The sequence below is a fragment of the Aspergillus costaricaensis genome (genome assembly GCF_003184835.1).
Source record: "Aspergillus costaricaensis CBS 115574 unplaced genomic scaffold BO79scaffold_8, whole genome shotgun sequence".
In the NCBI taxonomy this organism is placed as follows: Eukaryota; Fungi; Ascomycota; class Eurotiomycetes; order Eurotiales; family Aspergillaceae; genus Aspergillus; species Aspergillus costaricensis.
The window spans coordinates 458,855-476,389 of record NW_020291808.1 but is presented as its reverse complement, the minus strand read 5'-3'; the positions used below and the strand labels follow the sequence as shown (position 1 = coordinate 476,389).

The following is a 17,535-nucleotide window of genomic DNA, read 5'->3' as shown; positions in this document are numbered from 1 at the left end:
ATAGCTGGAGAGTAACATGGTCAATGTAGCAGCACGTGATGCCTATCGATAAGGGCAATCAATGGGCGGGCCACAAACGGCGTCATGTTCCGGTCGCGGAGAAGATAGACTGAGGCACTTGACTAGTTGCTTTCTTTCCCCCCCCTTCCCCTCCCCCTCCCCCTCCATTTGCCCCTCATCTGCGATTTCCGACGTCTCACCTGTCACAAGATGTCGGCGTTGCAGACGTTCCTGCTGGTCGTGGACCATGATAAGCAGGAGGCCAAGCAGATCGCGGAACGAATTGCTCAAGGTACGTTATGTTTGATGTTCCCATGCACCCCCCCCCCCCCGCCGCCGCCGCTACAGCAGATTGATAGATGATGGACTGGGACTAACTACTATTGCTGGGGACAAAAAGATGTGGAGACCAAGAAGATCACGCTCATTGAAGTCGTGCAGTCGCTAGGAGAGTACATCAATGACGAGGACCCGATTCTGCGCGGCAAGGCCGTTTCCTACCTCACGGCCGTGATCAGGGCGCTTCCCCCGAAGTTCCTGTCGAGACAACAGATTCAGGTTCTGACGACTTTCTTCTGCGAACGGATTGAGGATGGAGGAGCTGTCGCTGGGTTGGAGACCTTGCAGAAGCTGGATCGGTTCAATAAGGCGTTGGCTGAGGAGGTTGCGCGGGCGTGAGTGCATCTGATATTGATAAGGTCATGCGTCGATCGCGGACGGGATGTGTAGCTGACATGTGCAGTGTCTTCGAGCGCTTTGAGGAGCTACAGTCTCGCTCGCAGTCTCAGAGGTTCCAGGTTTACCAATTGCTGAACGAATTGATGATCAATCATCGTGCCGGTGCGTTTCTACCATCCATACTTCCTTCGGTCTTGATTTGCGGGAATTGACTGATGGTGCAGCCCTCCATGATATGGGTGACGAGTCCCTGGTTGGCATAGTGAATCTGATGACGGGTGAGAAGGACCCGCGCAACTTGATGCTGGTTTTCTCGATCCTCAAGGTGGTGATGGTGGAGTGGGATGTGTCCAACCATGCTGAAGTATGTATTGCATGTGGTGTGGCTGTGGTCTTTTGATAACTGACATGTGAAGGCTCTGTTTGACTCCGTCTACAACTACTTCCCCATTACATTCAGGCCTCCGCCGAATGATCCCTACGGTATCACTGCTCAGGACTTGAAGGATCGCTTGCAAGACTGTATTTCGGCGAATAGTCTTTTTGCTCCGCACGCTGTCCCTTCTCTGTTGGACAAGCTTGACTCTACGTCGCCCAACGTCAAGGTACGTGTTGACAAGACTGCGGCCGTAATGCGTTCTAACAATCCTGTAGAAAGATGCACTCAACGCACTCATTGCTTGCGTCAAGCTGTACGACCCAAACACCGTGTCCAAGTACTCGATCACCATCTGGGAGACTCTGAAATTCGAGATCCTCAATGCCCAGGAGGAGTTCCTTTCTGAGCTCTCTCTTCAGGTCTTGAGCAGTATTGCGCAGCGCTTGTCGGAGGGCGTCACACAGGTCTCCGATCAGTTGCCTCTTGCACAGTTCTTGCGCCCGATTACCAAGGAGTGCAGCGAGCAATTGCAGGAGCCTCAGCAAAAGCAGGCGAAGCCTGCTCAGCAGATCCTCAGCTCCACTTCTGCAGCGTCCGCAGCCTCGTTCACGCTCATCGTGCAAACCGTAGTCGCACCCCTCTTGACTATCTACCAGGAAGCCGATGGAATTGCCAAGCAGAGAGCTCTGCTAGATACTTTGACCGTTCTCTTCGATTCTGCTATTCAGGTATATGGCGCATGGACTTCGCGGGACTCTGAGCCTAGTCTCAGCAACCCCTTGCTCGAATTCAAGGACCAGTTCTCGGACATCTTCGGCCAGGCGCTCATGGGTGTTATCAAGGAGGAAGTCTCGTTCCGTACCTCCGCCCTGAAGGGATTCTTGCGCTTGTCTACCTTGCGCAACTACTTCCAAGACAACGAAGTCGGACTCTTCGTACAATACCTTGACGAGATCCTCCTCAAGGAGGAATCAGTTGGCCGTGACGACCTGAAGAAGGAAGCTATCGCTGCCCTGACGGAGATCTCAAAGTACAAGCCGCGTCTCATCTTGGACATCACTTTCCCTGCTTTCGTGGCCACACTTCCTGACTCCGATGATGGATCGAACCCTGGGTATATCACCACCCTCGAGACTCTCGCACAAATCAGTGTCGAGAGGGATATCTTCGACACTCTTGTCCGTCGTCTGCTCAGCAAGTTGAGCATACTGTTGCAGAAGGAAGACCCAGGGTCCGTGGACTACCCCAGAGCCATCCTCTTGACTATCCTTTATGTCATGAACCAAAGGAAACTCGACGAAACCCCGAACCTGGACCTCTACTACGACAAGATCGTCGTGAGCCTGTGCCGCAGCGCGGCAACAGCAGCTCTAGGCAAAGCCCCGAACAACATCCTAACCGACGCTACCGTCCTTGATGTCCTCGGAAGATTATGCAACGTCATTATCAGATCCCTCCCACCGAGCAAGCACGAGGAAGTCGTCTCCAACATCTACACCCTCTTCGCCTCAGCGGATGGCTTCCAACAGGTGCCCTTCACGCCCTCCCCAACCGACAGCCACCGCCGCACCATGATCCTCTCGACCTACCTCCTCGCCAGTCTCCCCCGAGACACGAAGAACCTGCCCCCCTGCACACCCCCCGTGATGTCCGACCTCCTCACAGACATCGCAACCCGCTGCACGACCGAGACCGAGACCGCCACCCAACTGGCCTTCCTCCGCCATCTAGCCCTCTACATCAACAAGCACCTCAACAAGGAAGATCTCGATCTCGCAACCTCCCTCTTCGATACCCTCCTTCCCCCAACCACCCAAGACCCCCAACCCACCACCCCCACCATCAAAACCCTCTTCTGGCTCTCCAAAGCCCTCATCCTACGTCTCTCCCCCAAAACCACCCAAATCCTCACCACCCTCCTGAACCTCCTCTCCTCCTCTTCCGAAACCACCAGCACCACCGCCGCCCGCGGCTTCGCCATCCTCCTCAAAGACGACGAAGTCCTCTCCCCAACCAACCACGCCAACATCCGCCTCCTCTCCAAACAACGCGTCTTCACCACCCTCACCCCACTCATCTCCGCCCGCATCCGCGAAGTCAACGTCGCCGGCAACACAACCACCACCACAACGACCACAGCATCACACATCAAACCCGCCCACCTAACCGCCCTCTCCGGCATCCTCTCCACCATCCCCCCGACCCTCGTCATGCCCGAACTCCCCACCCTCCTCCCCCTCCTCCTCCAAAGTCTAGACCTCCAATCCGCCGACTCCCAGCCCGTCCGCGCCGCCACCCTCGAAACCCTCGCGGTAATCATCCGCGACAACGGCGTCACCGTGATCGAAGAGTGCGGACACGTGCAAAGCCTCGTCACTCGACTCCTCAAGACAGCCGAGCACGCACCAGCCACTGGAGCCGTGAACGGACCCAAACTGCGCGTCGATGCCCTCAAGTGTCTGTTCTTGCTTGCGCAGACGCCAGGTTCCGGTGCCGCCGATGCTCCAAAGGTAGCTAAGGCGGGTAAGCTGTCGCCGCTTTTGCCGGTGAAGAGTCAGGTGCTTAGGGCGTTGAGGACGGTGTTGGATGATCCGAAGCGCGATGTTAGGAAGGCTGCGGTTGATGCTAGGGGCGCTTGGCTTAGGGGGGTGGATGATGCGGCGGAGCAGGATGATTGATTTAGTTCTCTTTTACTTTCTATTTTTTGTTATGTTTTCTATGTGTTAGAAGGGAGGGTATATTTTGGTTTTTGGATTCGAGTTTTGGTTGCATTCTTGGTACGTGGTACGTGCTGCATGCTCGCTGCTACTGAACATAAAATGTGTGGTGGCAATAAGGCAGAGAATTAGATGAAATGTATAGACGATTGGATACTGTGCAGAACACTGATGTGGAATTGATGTTCTCGAAGATAGTTGCATGTCGGTAGGGTCTCTCGACCTAGGCAGACATTTACGTACCGAAAATCAGAAGTGCTGTAACTACAAAGAAAAACAGAAATCGTAGGAATCTCAAAAGAAAAACTGGTCATATTAACTAAATCTCAATTTGATCTCATTGATACTCCCTCCACTGCACCCGACCTCACCAAAATTCCCGCTCCAGCCCTTCAAACGTTTCTCTCTGTGGGCAAGCGCTACCTAGGTCTTTAACGCTCTCTATGTCATCAAACTCGAGGCCCTTTGAAATGGGTACAATTTGAAGCGCGCCGGAGTGGACTGATGCCTTGGTTGAGACGCTGGCCCTCTGGTTGAAGTAGCCAACACCATCTGCCTTCTCAACCACCAATCTAGTGAGACGCAGGAGATCCCCAAGCCCTCCGGTCCCAATGGCCGTGGCGACTGGGCTAACTGGCGCATCTGGGATTATAAGAGATGCATCCCTCCCGAATAAGTCGACGCTACTCCAGTCTTCTGCACGCTCACCAACCTCAAGGTCGACATTGCTCTTCAAGAGAGATTCAATAGCTGGACTGACGAGCGAAACCTCATACCAAAGCCTGCCCCGTCTGATCATCTCTTGAGGTGCCATCGCACGGGCGCGCACGGCTGTTCCTTCAGCGGCACTGGTCCCGACAATCAGATCCTGAGTCTCTAGTACCTGTAGATATAGATCACCGTTGGACTCACTCCCATAGTTTGGCTCCTTTTCGGCGATCGCCACATCTGAGCGAATGAACTTATGCCGAGTCCAGCGCTTCATGTATACCTTCTCAATCGAGATTGTGTTTCCGGCTGGAAGGCGGGTGAAGATGCGCAAAAGTGGTTTGTCCGCGGGTATCCAAAGATGGTCAACCATATATTGAGCTGCTGATGCAAATTCCGGTCCATGGTCGGTGACGCAGTTGACACTGAAATTCGCATCCCAGATTTGCAGTGGGATATGCAAGTTAACGCCCCCTAGCGATGAAACCGGCTTCCTCAAAGTATGACCACCCTGTTCGTCAATGACAAGAACAAGAGGTTGACCAGGTTTCGTTCGGCAATGGAACTCATAAGATACATTGTATTCGTCATACTCTTGTTCGAACAGCCGGCGTTTTCCTTGCGCCTTGGACGTCCTCAGGTCAACAAGATGGTCAATGTCCGCACCAGAGGTCGTCAATCGATTTATGAACTTCGTCGTCGGTGCGGCCAGACCTGTCCGTGGCTTGAAGATCTTCTCCCAATCGCTGAAGGTTATCACTTGCTCGCAGCATGACTTTGGGAGGGATGGTATTAAGACCAGCCCGATTTGCGCCTCCAAAGTTATTGCTCCTGGGAACGTTTCAGCTGCCTCTAGAGTGGGCTTCAAGGCCTCATACAATTTCTTGATGTCTTCTTCAATATTCCTGTCCTCCTGGATTTGCTGTTCTTCTTGTTCCTGGCTCACCGATGTTGCGATTCTCTCCTTCATTGGTCCAGAGCCATGTTGGCTCCCTGAAACACCGACTGATGGCTTCTTGGCGGGCCTTGGAAGTATTCCCCAAGCATCTTCAAGGGTCTTCTGTTTCTTGGCTTTAGCCTCGGCCTTGCTAGTGACCTTGTCTTTGTTACTTGAATTAGGTGCCTTCTGAGTCATAGTACGGCGGAAGGCTCTCGTCACGACCTCATCATCGAGGTGTTTCGCTGCCCCGTGGGATCTCTCAATTTCCGTGACTTTATCGTGAGCTAAATTCCCCTGTGCCTGGCGTAGAGTTGGTGCATCCTTGTAAGCCTGCTCCACGATCAGTGATTCGCCTTCGTTGCTTTCATTATAGACCATGGTCAACGAAGCTAGTCTGTTTGTCTGCTCAAGTACCATCTCACTGCTGTGTGAAGTAGCTCTTGCGTTACTGAGTGGTGCCACCAAATCACCGCTGAGTGAAGCGTCTCTGGTTCTGCCGGAGGAAGTCGCCCTTTCATTGCTATGAGAGGGGGTTCTGTCGTGGCTTGGGGAAGTTTCTCTGTCATTGCTTAGAGAAGTCACTTCTTGCATGGATTCTGTGCTGCTAAGCTCTAACGGGGTCCCAGATGCCTCAAAAACTAAGCCGGCAAGGTCAAGACCATTGCCCCTACTGTGCCCGACCACTTCTTCTGAGGCCGGGGTTGGGGAGACCGCAATTCGACTACAAGACAGACTCGATGGCACTAAGGCCGGCTGATAGAAGGAAATCGTCGGTTTGATATTAGGACCGTCAGTTGTTACAGGCCCAAGAATATCAATAAGCTCCTTCCGGTTGTTAAGCTTCTTCTCCGGCCCCGATCGGGTGTGGGGGTAGGTGCGGTGGTCGCTTTTCATAGCCTTGGGGACGCTTCTGTTGAGACCATACTTTGTGGTGTCAAAACCCTGGATAAGACGCGGCTTGTTCTCCGGCACTGTTTGATCGATTGTTGGGGCTACCTGAGCCTGTGGCGCCTGCACCTCAGCCATCGGATCTGCTGTAACATGCTGGCCCGCAATGCCACTTTCGGTATTGTAGGTCATCTTCCACTTCTTACGACCCTTAGACACATCGCCTTGAGCCTCCTCAACTTGATCCACAGCATTCTTGAGCTTCGGCTCTGCACACTCCCGAGATGATGATGGCCGTGTCTCGTCAGAGGTGATGAGCCTGCGCTGTTTGATACCTGGTGGCCTCTTAGTCATTGGGGCAGGAGCTTTCACAGCTGACTGCTCGGGATGAGGCACAATTCTCATATCTGCGTCGGGCATAGGAACAGGTTTTTCAGCACCAGTTCCCTCCACAACCCATCGATTCCACTGGTCCACTTGTTTTGCCTTCTCAGGCGTTAAATAAGGATGTGTAGCGATGTCGCTGGAAGCTGTAGCCGGAGCTCTGGCTCTAGCAAGCTCATCAACAGTACTCAAAGCAAGATATTCATCGCCTATTCCAATCCCTTGAAAGACGAAGTCATTCCAGAGACGGGTTCTTCCAGGCTCCTCGGTTATATGAGGTGGATTAGTGATATTTCTGGGCTCTCTGAATGCATGGATCTCCTCGTCGAAGGGTAACGGCACAGTGACGAACATCTGACCGAGTTCCCAGGTGAGGCTCATGTCTGGGTCGGTCAGAAGGCGTCGAGGAGCAGTACTGTTCAGGCTGCCGTAGCTCTGCATACGAAAACGTATGCGACCGTTATCTGGAGTAGCATTCAAATTTGCTACTCCTGGGTTCAAAATGGAGCTCTGTTACACAAGTAAGAAAATGGCAGGTACTCTAGCGAGGCGGACACTTACCAGGGGCTTCTCAATCCGAGTGAGTTTCGCCAAGGCATCCTGTACGTCTTCAACGGATTTCCCGATCACTCGGATGCCATGGCCTTCGACAACGCAAGCCTCAGTCCCAGTCAAAGCCGATATCTGCGAGAGAAATCCACGGAACCTGTTGTCTGAAAAGCAGCCCACGCCCCCAGTGGGCGATAGCCAGAACCTAGTGACAAGAGCTGCGGGGTTAGGTATCAAGTCCTCGTCAGAGCTGTCTGATAGGGCTAGAAGCCCGCCTTCTTCGTCCTTGTCTGAACCGGAAGCCACGGTGTCTTCGTCGACAGGCATAATGGAAGAGACGTCAAGTTGATTGATCCGAGGCATCTAAAGTTTCTGCCCGTTAGCGAGATGTTCTGTTGGGAGTGGGAGAACAAGAAAGCCCCGAGACGTACGTCTAGCAAATCCTTATTCTCCTGACCATCGATGAAGTTTGATACAACCTTTGCAATTTGAGACGTGCCGCCCTCCAGATTACCCTTGATCTCAAGAACCTAGACAAGCGACTTTGTTAGCATGATGAATCGAGTTCACTGGGTGGGAAATCAACACACGTTGTCATGCTTATGGTAATGATATTCACTGTCACACTGGATTTTGAGTTTCCTACAACAGTCAGCCTTAATCACAGAAGAAGTGTGTGTTGGCTAGGCTCTTTACTTGATCTGATCTGTAACCTCCTCAACCTGTTATTGTGTTAATGCGGACCACGATGTAACGACACTAGCTTTTGCTTACCCCAATATCTTCAAACGCCCACATCGACGCCAGCGTGAGCCGCTTCATTCCCGACATTGTGTGGAATGAAGATGTGAAAGATCGTGCAAATGAACTCTAAGATGGGTGTGGTAGGAAGAACAGAACGAGATTGATGGTGATAACCGATGAAAGACGAACCAGTCAAGGCATGAACAAGATTACGAAGAAAAGAGGAAAGACGAAAGGAGGAAGTGGAAAAGAAAACAAGAAGGAAGTGGTGCTTGGGGGGGGGGGGAGATGGCGGGGCAAGGGTGGTCAGTTAATTCTCATGGCAATGAAACACCGGGGAAAGAGCCAGGGTGAATGACCAGTGATCAATAATAACACGAGGCGAACTTTAAGGGAATCAACACAGACACTTGCACAAACACAGAGCGGGTGGGTGCAGCTGGAATTCCCTGTGAGTGGACGCCACTGGAACAGTCACGGTGTGTCATTGAAGTTAACAGAAGTACGGTCTGGGCAAGAGAAGGCAAAGCCCGCGTTCTGTAGACAATGAAAGTAACTGCATCAAGACACAGTGAAGTCCCTGATCCAGAAAGAATACAAATACTCCCAGAAAGGATGAGATGGTGTGGGAGGTGTGATGTTAGCAGCACAGGAAGAGGCCGTCCCAAGCCTTTCAAAGGAGAGTACCGTCACAGAGGAAGTTTTTGCATTACTGTAAGATTGCATTGTTGACATGCAAAGGATAAAAAGTATATCTACACGGATTCTGCCGTTCTGGTCATCCGAACACTCTAAACACAGGGTGACACGCAAGGACATGATGGTCTATTCTTCCGGGGTATCGAGCAATCCCAAACTCCAGATCTCTTCCAGAGATACTGTGGAGTGTGAATATGAGAGGAAAGAGAAACATTGAAGGGAAAGAGAAAGAGAAGTAAAGAGAGGTGGACAAGAAGAGGGGAAGGAAAAGCAAAAGAGTGAGAGAAAAGAGAAGAAAAAAAAGAAATTACAAGAAAATTAAAAAAAGGCCCACGGCCTGAAGGGTTTCGTCTTCGCTGACTAGGCGCAGACTTGGCCAGTAACCTCCGTGCTGAAGGCATAAGAGCGCCGATGAAGGGACGAAGATTGAGTCGAATGTGCCAGATCAATGTACCCGCCATTGAATCGAAGCTGCGTAGGTAGTCCAAAGCGTATTCTGCCCAGTAGCAGCTTTCCCAGGTACGTTCCTTTGGATCGTCATTGGAGAAGGGTATCATTTATTCGGCATCCTTGATTTGGTGCTTGACTTGAATGGCCCATTTCATCTGCCCCTGGGTTTCTTGCAGCGCAGCAAGGGCCGCATTGATTTTGGCCTCACCCTCACGTCCGCTTTCAATCAGGGATCTCAATTCTTCGTCCTGGGTGCGTTTGTAGGCTTCGTATTCGGCGAAGAGGGCCTCGAACTTCTGCCTGCTGCTCTCAAGCTCACGATCCTTCTCAGCCATCAGTTCGTCCAGGCGCTCTACATGAGTGTCTTTTTCGTCACTTCGTTTCTTCAAAGCGACAAAATCATCCCGGAGCACCTTGAGCTTCTTCAGATGTTCCGCCCGTTCCCGTTGTCCGGTCTTCGCCAGCACATCATACTGAGTTCGAGAATGATGAGAGATTTCTTGAAGCTCGGCGCATTTCCGATGAAAATCGTCTCGAGCTTCATCCATCAATTGAGTTGTCTTCCGAGCTTCTCCCTCAGCATGAGATCTCCGGTCTTTCTCGCCTTGAATTTCCAGCCGAAGCTCTTCGATTTTCTTATCCTTCCGTGAAATGGAGTGCAGATTGGTCTCATTCGCTTGTTCGAGATTGCGGAGTCGTTCGGTCATATTCTGGACCTGGATCTTGAACGCATCGTTCATTCGCTGGGTCTCCTCGGCCCTCGAGCGATAGACGCTACAATCGCGGGTCAAACGCGCAACCTCCTCCTGTAGATTGTGTATCACCCGTCCCGACTTTCCCGTCGCTGCGTGGCCGACGGCGGATGACCATTCGGTTGCCGGAACATCGCCAGATATGGAATTGTGGATGCCGTTCGTGCCGTTCGGTGAGGGGACAACTACCGTTTCTACGCACGTGCACACGAATTAGCTGGGGTCGAGGGCATGGGAAAGGGGGAGGGGGGCGGAGAGGCTTACCTGTGGATGACTCTTCCGCAGCGGATGCCTTCTGACGCTCCGGGGTACCAATTTCAAAGAGGCCATTGTACTGATGCATGTTCAATTCCGTTTCCACATGTGGTAAGCTCACACGAGGCGCTCGTTGGGGATCTGACGTAGGTAGCACAAGCATGTCCGAGTCAGCATTTTTTGTTCCTGCCTTAGGGGACTTCTTGACCCGACCGAATCGGGCCATTCCGAGCAAAGCGGATAGGGTTGGAATGTTGGCTAAAAGGCAGAATAACCGCAAAGGGCAATGCGACAATGAAGGGAACGGAGTAGGTATCCAAGCAGCAACCTACTCCCTTGGGAGGGGAGGAAGGAAGACCACGTAGGATGCCACTCCGTAGCCGGAGTTGGGGCCGCAGCAAGGAGCAAGCAAGCAACTTAAATCGACGAAACGAACACCGCCAATGACAACAACTGGATTGTACAAAAGCAAATCAAGGGTGAGATACTAGTAGATCTAGTAGTAAAAGGTGCGCCCGCAAACTTTCTGACCCCGGAATTGACAAACGAGCACGTCGCGGGGAAGATTGGGAACTTAAGTGGCAGATGATGATAGGGATGCATGGAAAGGCACAAAATGACGAGGAAGAAGGGGAAGAAAAAGCGCAGCACATACCACGAAGTGGATCAATGCTTGTTTGCAGATCTGCAACACGAATATTATTATTATTGTGATGAGGATTAGAATGGTGCTTATTCATCGCCGAGACATCAGAAAAAAAAAATCCGAGATTGCGGTGGAAGAAGTTGAACTCGATGGATGCAGAAGCAAAGGCGGCAAGTGCTGAAACAAGTAGACAATGACAGGGCCTGGGTCACTCTCAACGCACCTAAATGTACTATTTTACCCGCTGATCCGCGTCGACAGCAGCACGAACCATAAACTCACGCAGCTGGGTGAATATCGTAGGGTTCACAGGAGACGAGAGGCTGAGTGATATATATAGTATCAACTAGTATATGGACAGTGATAAGGGAGGGGCAGTAGTATGGTAATCGAGAGTTTGAAAGGGAATGACCGGTGGTGACTCTGTCAGTTGGCAGTAGAAATAAATATTTTCTGGGAAGATGAGAGAGATCCCCGCACTTAATAAAGATTGCAGCCGGAACTGCTGGGCAGCAAAAAAGAAAAGAAGGCACTAATAGGGATCGAGATGTCTGATGATGTGAGGTGTCTGCCTGGCAGCAAAAGAACAATAATAATAATTAATGAATAAGATGAATTAAGAATAGTAGCGCCCGACCTGGGACTGCCGCCGCTAACCACGGCCGCTAGAAGCAAAACCTTGTCCTTCGGATCCAATCCCCTCTGCTTGCCTCCCCCCCCCCATCGATCTTCCAACTTGAAACAATCCAGCCTCACTGTCAATTATGACTTGTAGGAACAGTCCGATTGATGATGCAAACAATTTCACCCAACTCCAGACCTGTAATCAGTTCAACGATTGGCTAGTGGACATTATACATGACATAATAAACTCGTTGTTTGCTATTGGCTACACTAACTAGAAGTTGGCTATCGAAAACCCTTTTTGAAGGGAAAACCCCCATCACTCGTAGTATCCAAACGAACCCTATTCCCGCCTTCAAAATATCGTCTCTCGCCTGACCGTTCAATAACCCATAATCGTGAAATCTCATTATATACAAAGGAAATCTGACCAAAGGAGCGACTCACACCAAGGAAAAGAAAAGGTAAGGATGGGACGGGTTCGAAACAGAAAAGAACCATATGAATAGAAAGTTTTGTCGTGATGACCGAGGCCAACATAACTGGCAGTTCCCGAACCTCAGAACTGAAATAGACGATTAGATCCCAATGCTCATGCTACCTACTGAGGACTTCGGTCCTCCCACGTCAGATTCAGCAGACGAGATAGAAACCCATAGCCACGATGCCAAGGACCAGATCAAGAGAGACCATCTGGAAAGGTGCGCCACCATTCTGCATTGCCGCCGCCATGGCACTCTTGCTGGAAACATTGGAGTTACTGTCATGGTTGGCATCCAATGTGAAATTTGTTGTCGCATTGTTGCCAGGCAAAACACTGTTCACTTCATCCCGGGGAGCAGTGTCGGTGGGAGTAGGAGTTGGTGTTGTCTGTGTTTGGGATGCTGTTGTCGTGTCCTGTGTGGAGGTAGTTGAGCTTGCAGCTGAAGTTGCAGCGGTTCTTTCCGAGTCATTGTTCAATGTCACTAGCCCCGAATAGTTTACCTGCCCATCCTGGTCGATCTGAAAGGCATAATCTGAGCCTGGTTCCAGAGAGTTTTCAGGTGTCCAAGTGTAAGAGCCTCCCTTTGCATCTTTGGTCAAGACTTGGACAGTGTCGAGGTCTGCGGCTGCTCCTTTACGCAGGGTGATCGTAACGGGCTAGTAATGTCATCAGCAAAGTGCACCAGAAATACCCAAGGAATGAAGAAGGGATCGTACAGCATCAGAGTCACTGTCCCAGTTCAAGGTTGTAGGGGCGCCGGCATCAATAGTAGTCGGCCAATGCGTGAAAGCCAAGGCTGCTTGGGCAATCTGGACTTGAGCCAGACACGCCGCAACAGCAACAACTGCCTCTGTAAAGCGCATGGTTGTCGCAGTACCAATGTTTGTAGGTCAAGTATCAGAGAATGAGATGCAGTTACTCTCGCAAGCAGCACTGGCTGATGCAAGCCGCTGTCAATGATGATTCCCCTAGTACTGGTTCACTTCTTCCTGCAAAGATCTCCGCAAGATCTCAGTGAGTTGACACACCTTGGGATTCCCTAGTAAGTACTGTCACGACGTCCTATACTCACCCTTTGCCGTGTAGAGCTACCGTCCAGAACGTCCAGAAATCGGTGTGGCTCGTACAGAACAGAGATCTCCAGAGGTGTGGATGGCATCAGGGCTGGACGATGGACTTTTATTTCCCTCCTTTACCCGTGCTTTGTTTACCTTCGAGTATGCTAGCATACCAGGAGAAAGGCGCGACAAACATGCCGGCATTGAGCACTAGCATTCCGGCTACGCTGCCCATGACTGGCACAGGCTCATGTGTAGGAATGTAGCCGAAGTACCGAGTCGAGGCTCTACATTCCCCTCCGCGCCTTTCACAAGGGGTGGGACTGTGACAGCCAAACGGCCTATCTTAGCTGGATCTCTCCGAGTTGGCTTGAATACGATCGCGAGATGAAGCAGATATCGATACATTGTCTCAGCAACACCTGCCCCCATCCGCTTCAAGGGCGACAGAACGATTACTTTGGGCCGTCTTAGAACTTAGTAAAGTGTCTCGCCACATGTTGAAGTCATCGGAACATTCAAGTATGTGTCCTTCATTCAAATCGTTTCAATATCTCTAGGCTCATGAATTTAGATTCTTTTTGCAAGAGCGAAGGGCGGATATGTCACGGCTCTACATACTTGTGCATCCCCAACCCGAGGCCGTAATTCCCCAGAAAGTTGCACCATGTCGAGTAGTCTATTCTGCCATCCACAGGGGAGGAAATTAGCTTCGCGTGGTGGGCGGACTTCAAATCTGCAAGGGGTAGATCCCGAGGAACGCGAAGAACTGTATCGGGCATGGGCTGATGGTACATCATCATAAATTCTTCTTCAATCTGTGTCAATCGGAGTGCAGCATGTGCCGATAGCTCGGTCGGTCTCGGTTTCGCACTTGAATCAATGATTCTACGATAACTTGTTGCACCGAGAGCTTATCAGAAATCCTCTGGAAATGCCCGATCCCGTAGAAAAGAGAACAGGGACGGGTTCCTGAAGTGAACCAGGGTTCACAGTTTCCAAAAATATCAAAGACCGAACAATCGTCTGGTTTTCCACGAGAAGCGCAACGGTGACACTCGATCCTGATTGTTCGGTTACCGAAAGCGGAAACCAGTTGAGCTTCGTCTGTATCCACATCGATAAACTACGACCTAAACGGTCTGTGAAGATACACTTCCCGATAAGCGATACGTGGAAAGGCACTATCCGGATGCATCCTGTTCTATTCTCTGCTGAAGTTACAGTTGCTTCCACTTTGAACGCCGAGTGGATAGGCTCGCTCTTTCCCTGCGGATAATGGATCCATCCAGCGAACAAGAAAAGCAAGTTAAGACCCCCAGGAGGAAGGATTTTGACTTGACTTGTTCCCTCATTCATTTATGTTCGTTTCTCCGGCCATAAAACTGTAATATTGTTGCCGTCCTATTCCTAGCAAATGACATAGACTGTCCAGTCGCTCGTTAACACCACGCTCGTTTCTTAAAAAGTTTCCCTTCTCTCGTTTTCAGTTACTCGAGTCTCTTGAAACTGCAATTTGAAAACCATTTCCTTTCTAACCTGGTATCTTCTTTAATGCTGCACTTTCTGCTTGGAATGTTGCAAGCGACCTTGCCCGTCTCTCTCAAGCGCAGTGCGTCCTCTTCGCTAGTGCGTGAAGCTGAGCCAGCACAGTCGACCACAAGAACAACAGACCCCAGCATCTCGCAACGGTTCTATCGATCAGTAGAATGTGAAAGCCGACATGAGACAGCCGAGTTCCCCGACCAAACGCTAGAACAGTCGCCTGCTGTGCCGCACCAAGAGTCGCTCGAGCATACACGAGAAACTGCTCTGCATACGCTAGCGCTTTGTCGCAATGTCATTGCTAGCCTCGAAATAACACGACTCAGCAAATCTCGAACTGGGCTACACTACTGGCTGGGCTTCTGGGACCGAATCTATGGCCGACAGTTCTCTCGTTTACTCTCCTCTCGAGTGACCAACACATTAGCCAGGATCGATGCGCTATTTCGCGCAGTCTCCGGAGACCTTCATGAGCTCACACGACGAATGCAACATGCCGTCACCTATGCTACATCGGAGAAGGAAATTCTCCGTCTTCTTGAGCGAATGGAAGACGAAGTCAGTGTACGCCGAAAGCGGAGACGGAAGAAGGCACAGATTATCATGAACAAACTGCGTGCCAGCATCGAAGCAGTGCCTATTAAAGTTACCGATGAACTTTTCGATGACTTGAAGCGCGGCGTGTTTGCCTTGGATGTGTTTTGTGATTACCACCCTGGGGACCCCGAGGCAGAAGAGCATGAACGCCAGGCATTGCAACCGATGAATATGGTGACAGTATCACCGTATATACAACCGTGGCACGAATCGGCAGCGGCTGGGGCGTATATGCCTCTATCAGCATACACGGAGATCCACCCGGACTGGACGGAGTATGCGGGGGACTGGATGCATAGGGTGGATTATCGCAGTCGGCAACCTCCTCCGAATAATCCTGCGGCGCACCATAGGTAGATCGAGTCTAAATCTGGGTGCGGAATGAAGATAACGGTCCTGGATAGATTTGATCATCTCCTATAGTGGCCGCTCACGGTCAGGTTGACCCATGACACTATTATTGTTCTTATAGATTAGACCGCAAACTATTGTGATTCATGCTTTGATGGCAGATAGATAAACTTGAAACTTTTAATAACTTTTTTTTGAACCCATCCGTGTCCCGCCAAATCTAATTATGTACGCTAAAAAATGTCAAGTCTAAGAAAAAAGGGCACAGCCGTAGAAATAAACAATATATACCTTGCTCATCAAGCAAAATCCCACAATCCTCGGACATAGCTTCCAGGACCGGAATCCTGGCCACCATCCTCCTCCAACAACCGATCGGTAAAGATCCGCCTGGGTATTTGATACTCCACCACCGGCGTCCGCTTGAACGGCTTGTCCTCAGTGCCCAGCTCTCCCTGCAACATACCCTGGTAAGTGTAATCCAGGAAATCCTCCAGATTATAGAACTGTTTCGTGAACTGCTCGGAAATAATGTTCGCAATAGCAGCCACATTAGGATGATAATGAGACTGAAGAGTCTCAATCTCCCATAAACTGCTCTCGATGGCGTTTGTGCGGGTCGGATCGGGCTCAGTAGGATCGAAAGGATCGTCCATACCCTCAGCTTCTATCTGAGCCTTGAGCCCCTCGTCGCGTATGTTGCGGTGCATCATGAAGGCGCAAGTAGGGTGTTCTTTGAGGAGGTTGTACATGAAGGGGACGATGGCCACGATGGCAGTGGGGGGCGCATTAAGAGAGAGGCGGGAAAGACGCTTGAGGAAGCTTGCGATCAGGGCGGCGGGCAAGTGGGTAGAGGCGAGGAAGGTGTTCATGAGGCGGAAGAAGCGCGAGCGGTGCTTGGAGTGGAGGAGGTCGGCGTCAAGGAGCGAGTAGAGCTTTTGGTAGAATTGGGGGTAGTCGAGGTTCTTTTCTTGGATGAGGTAGAAGAGACCCGAGAGGGCGAGGAGAGAGGTGGCTCCTCCGACGTTGTAGGAGTCTGTTAAGAAGTCCATGAGGAGTTCGGGGCGGTTGAACCACGGCTCGATGTTGTGGACCATGATGCGCAGGAGGGTTTTACGCTGCGATTGGGAGAGGTTGTTGCGTAGGATGGCGAGCCAGGCGTCTTGGGCTCGTTTCTTGTGCGAGTTCACGGAAAGGACCTTTTTGTTTTGCTTGCTGGATTCCGTGTAGAAGCTTTCGAATTCGTGCTCCGGGCCGGGGACGGAATCGCATGCTGAGAGGATGGAGATTAGGACGTCGAGGATCTCGGATGGTTGTTCGGTGTCTGCGTATTCGCTGCTTTGTGTGTCAGTGGATGTGGGTTGGTGGAAGTCTTTATTTATGGTTGTGCAAATGGACGTACGCAAGTTGCATGAATGTGTAGTACCGCACGTCTTCGAATTCCTTTGCCTTCTCGATGAATTCGGAGAGCACCGCTTGTCCATTCTGGGCTTCAACAACCGCCTCGAAAACTCCCTTGAACAAACCCGATGTCCATTCCTGAGTGTTGTCGCCGGGGAGGTGGGTAGCACGTTCGTTGATGAGGCAGAGGCACAAGGTCAAGGCGCTGATCTGCTGGGGGTTAGTACCGTACGCATTTGGCCAGTTGGGGTAGATACGGACCTGAGAAGAGGAGTCGCATTCGCGAATGATGGACAGCAAGAGCTTCTGGTACTCCCGGCAGCGTTCCTTCAACCAAGCTACAATGATTTTCTCATTCTCTGCGGCGCGACTGGTCTCCGTCAAGTTTCCACCAGCGATCAGACGGCTGAAAACCCGGCAAAGGGCCACGGCAACAGCCATGTTCGGTTTCGACGAGCCATCGACATTGAGCATGGAAATCAGGGTCGCAATGTTGTTGTAGTATTTTCGCGACTCGGAAATTTGGTCTTCCAGCTGCTGGATATCGGCAATCGCATTGGGGCTCTCGGTCTCAGCGACTGCGCGGCGCTTGGAGGAGGGAACGGCGCTCGACTTGACATTTTTCCTCTTCTTAGAGGTGACGGCTGCAGTTGTAGGGGCAGGCATGGTCGATAGAACTGCAGATA

General features: G+C 51.2%; 6 protein-coding genes across 6 annotated transcripts; 2 read left to right on the top strand and 4 right to left on the bottom strand.

Moving 5' to 3' along the window:
* Positions 1–154: 154 nt before the first annotated feature.
* Positions 155–3,986, top strand: BO79DRAFT_286085 (MET18/MMS19 family protein). Its single transcript, XM_025688428.1, has 6 exons — positions 155–292; positions 401–674; positions 743–840; positions 903–1,042; positions 1,095–1,283; positions 1,333–3,986. The coding sequence occupies exons 1-6, from the start codon at positions 211–213 to the stop codon at positions 3,733–3,735; spliced, it is 3,186 nt and encodes a 1,061-aa protein (XP_025542021.1). The 5' UTR covers positions 155–210; the 3' UTR covers positions 3,736–3,986.
* Positions 3,987–4,080: 94 nt separating this feature from the next.
* BO79DRAFT_280476 (uncharacterized protein) lies at positions 4,081–8,074 on the bottom strand (the record flags this gene model as incomplete). The annotated part of the gene is made up of 6 exons (XM_025688063.1): positions 4,081–7,204; positions 7,256–7,606; positions 7,675–7,773; positions 7,834–7,885; positions 7,940–7,965; positions 8,018–8,074. 6 exons carry the CDS (start codon positions 8,072–8,074, stop codon positions 4,142–4,144), a joined length of 3,648 nt encoding a protein of 1,215 aa, XP_025542020.1. The 3' UTR covers positions 4,081–4,141.
* Positions 8,075–9,243: 1,169 nt separating this feature from the next.
* Positions 9,244–10,231, bottom strand: BO79DRAFT_142074 (uncharacterized protein; the record flags this gene model as incomplete). Its single annotated transcript, XM_025678270.1, has 2 exons — positions 9,244–10,082; positions 10,153–10,231. The coding sequence occupies 2 exons, from the start codon at positions 10,229–10,231 to the stop codon at positions 9,244–9,246; spliced, it is 918 nt and encodes a 305-aa protein (XP_025542019.1).
* Positions 10,232–12,046: 1,815 nt separating this feature from the next.
* Positions 12,047–12,760, bottom strand: BO79DRAFT_280474 (GPI anchored serine-threonine rich family protein; the record flags this gene model as incomplete). The annotated part of the gene is made up of 2 exons (XM_025688062.1): positions 12,047–12,553; positions 12,614–12,760. The coding sequence occupies 2 exons, from the start codon at positions 12,758–12,760 to the stop codon at positions 12,047–12,049; spliced, it is 654 nt and encodes a 217-aa protein (XP_025542018.1).
* A 1,770-nt stretch (positions 12,761–14,530) lies between these two features.
* BO79DRAFT_252704 (uncharacterized protein) lies at positions 14,531–15,454 on the top strand (the record flags this gene model as incomplete). Its single annotated transcript, XM_025685946.1, has 1 exon — positions 14,531–15,454. The coding sequence occupies one exon, from the start codon at positions 14,531–14,533 to the stop codon at positions 15,452–15,454; it is 924 nt and encodes a 307-aa protein (XP_025542017.1).
* Positions 15,455–15,607: 153 nt separating this feature from the next.
* Positions 15,608–17,530, bottom strand: noc4 (ribosome biosynthesis protein NOC4). The gene is made up of 3 exons (XM_025680801.1): positions 17,111–17,530; positions 16,851–17,059; positions 15,608–16,783 (listed from the first exon to the last, which is right to left on the bottom strand). The coding sequence occupies exons 1-3, from the start codon at positions 17,513–17,515 to the stop codon at positions 15,748–15,750; spliced, it is 1,650 nt and encodes a 549-aa protein (XP_025542016.1). The 5' UTR covers positions 17,516–17,530; the 3' UTR covers positions 15,608–15,747.
* Between the last annotated feature and the right edge of the window lie 5 nt (positions 17,531–17,535).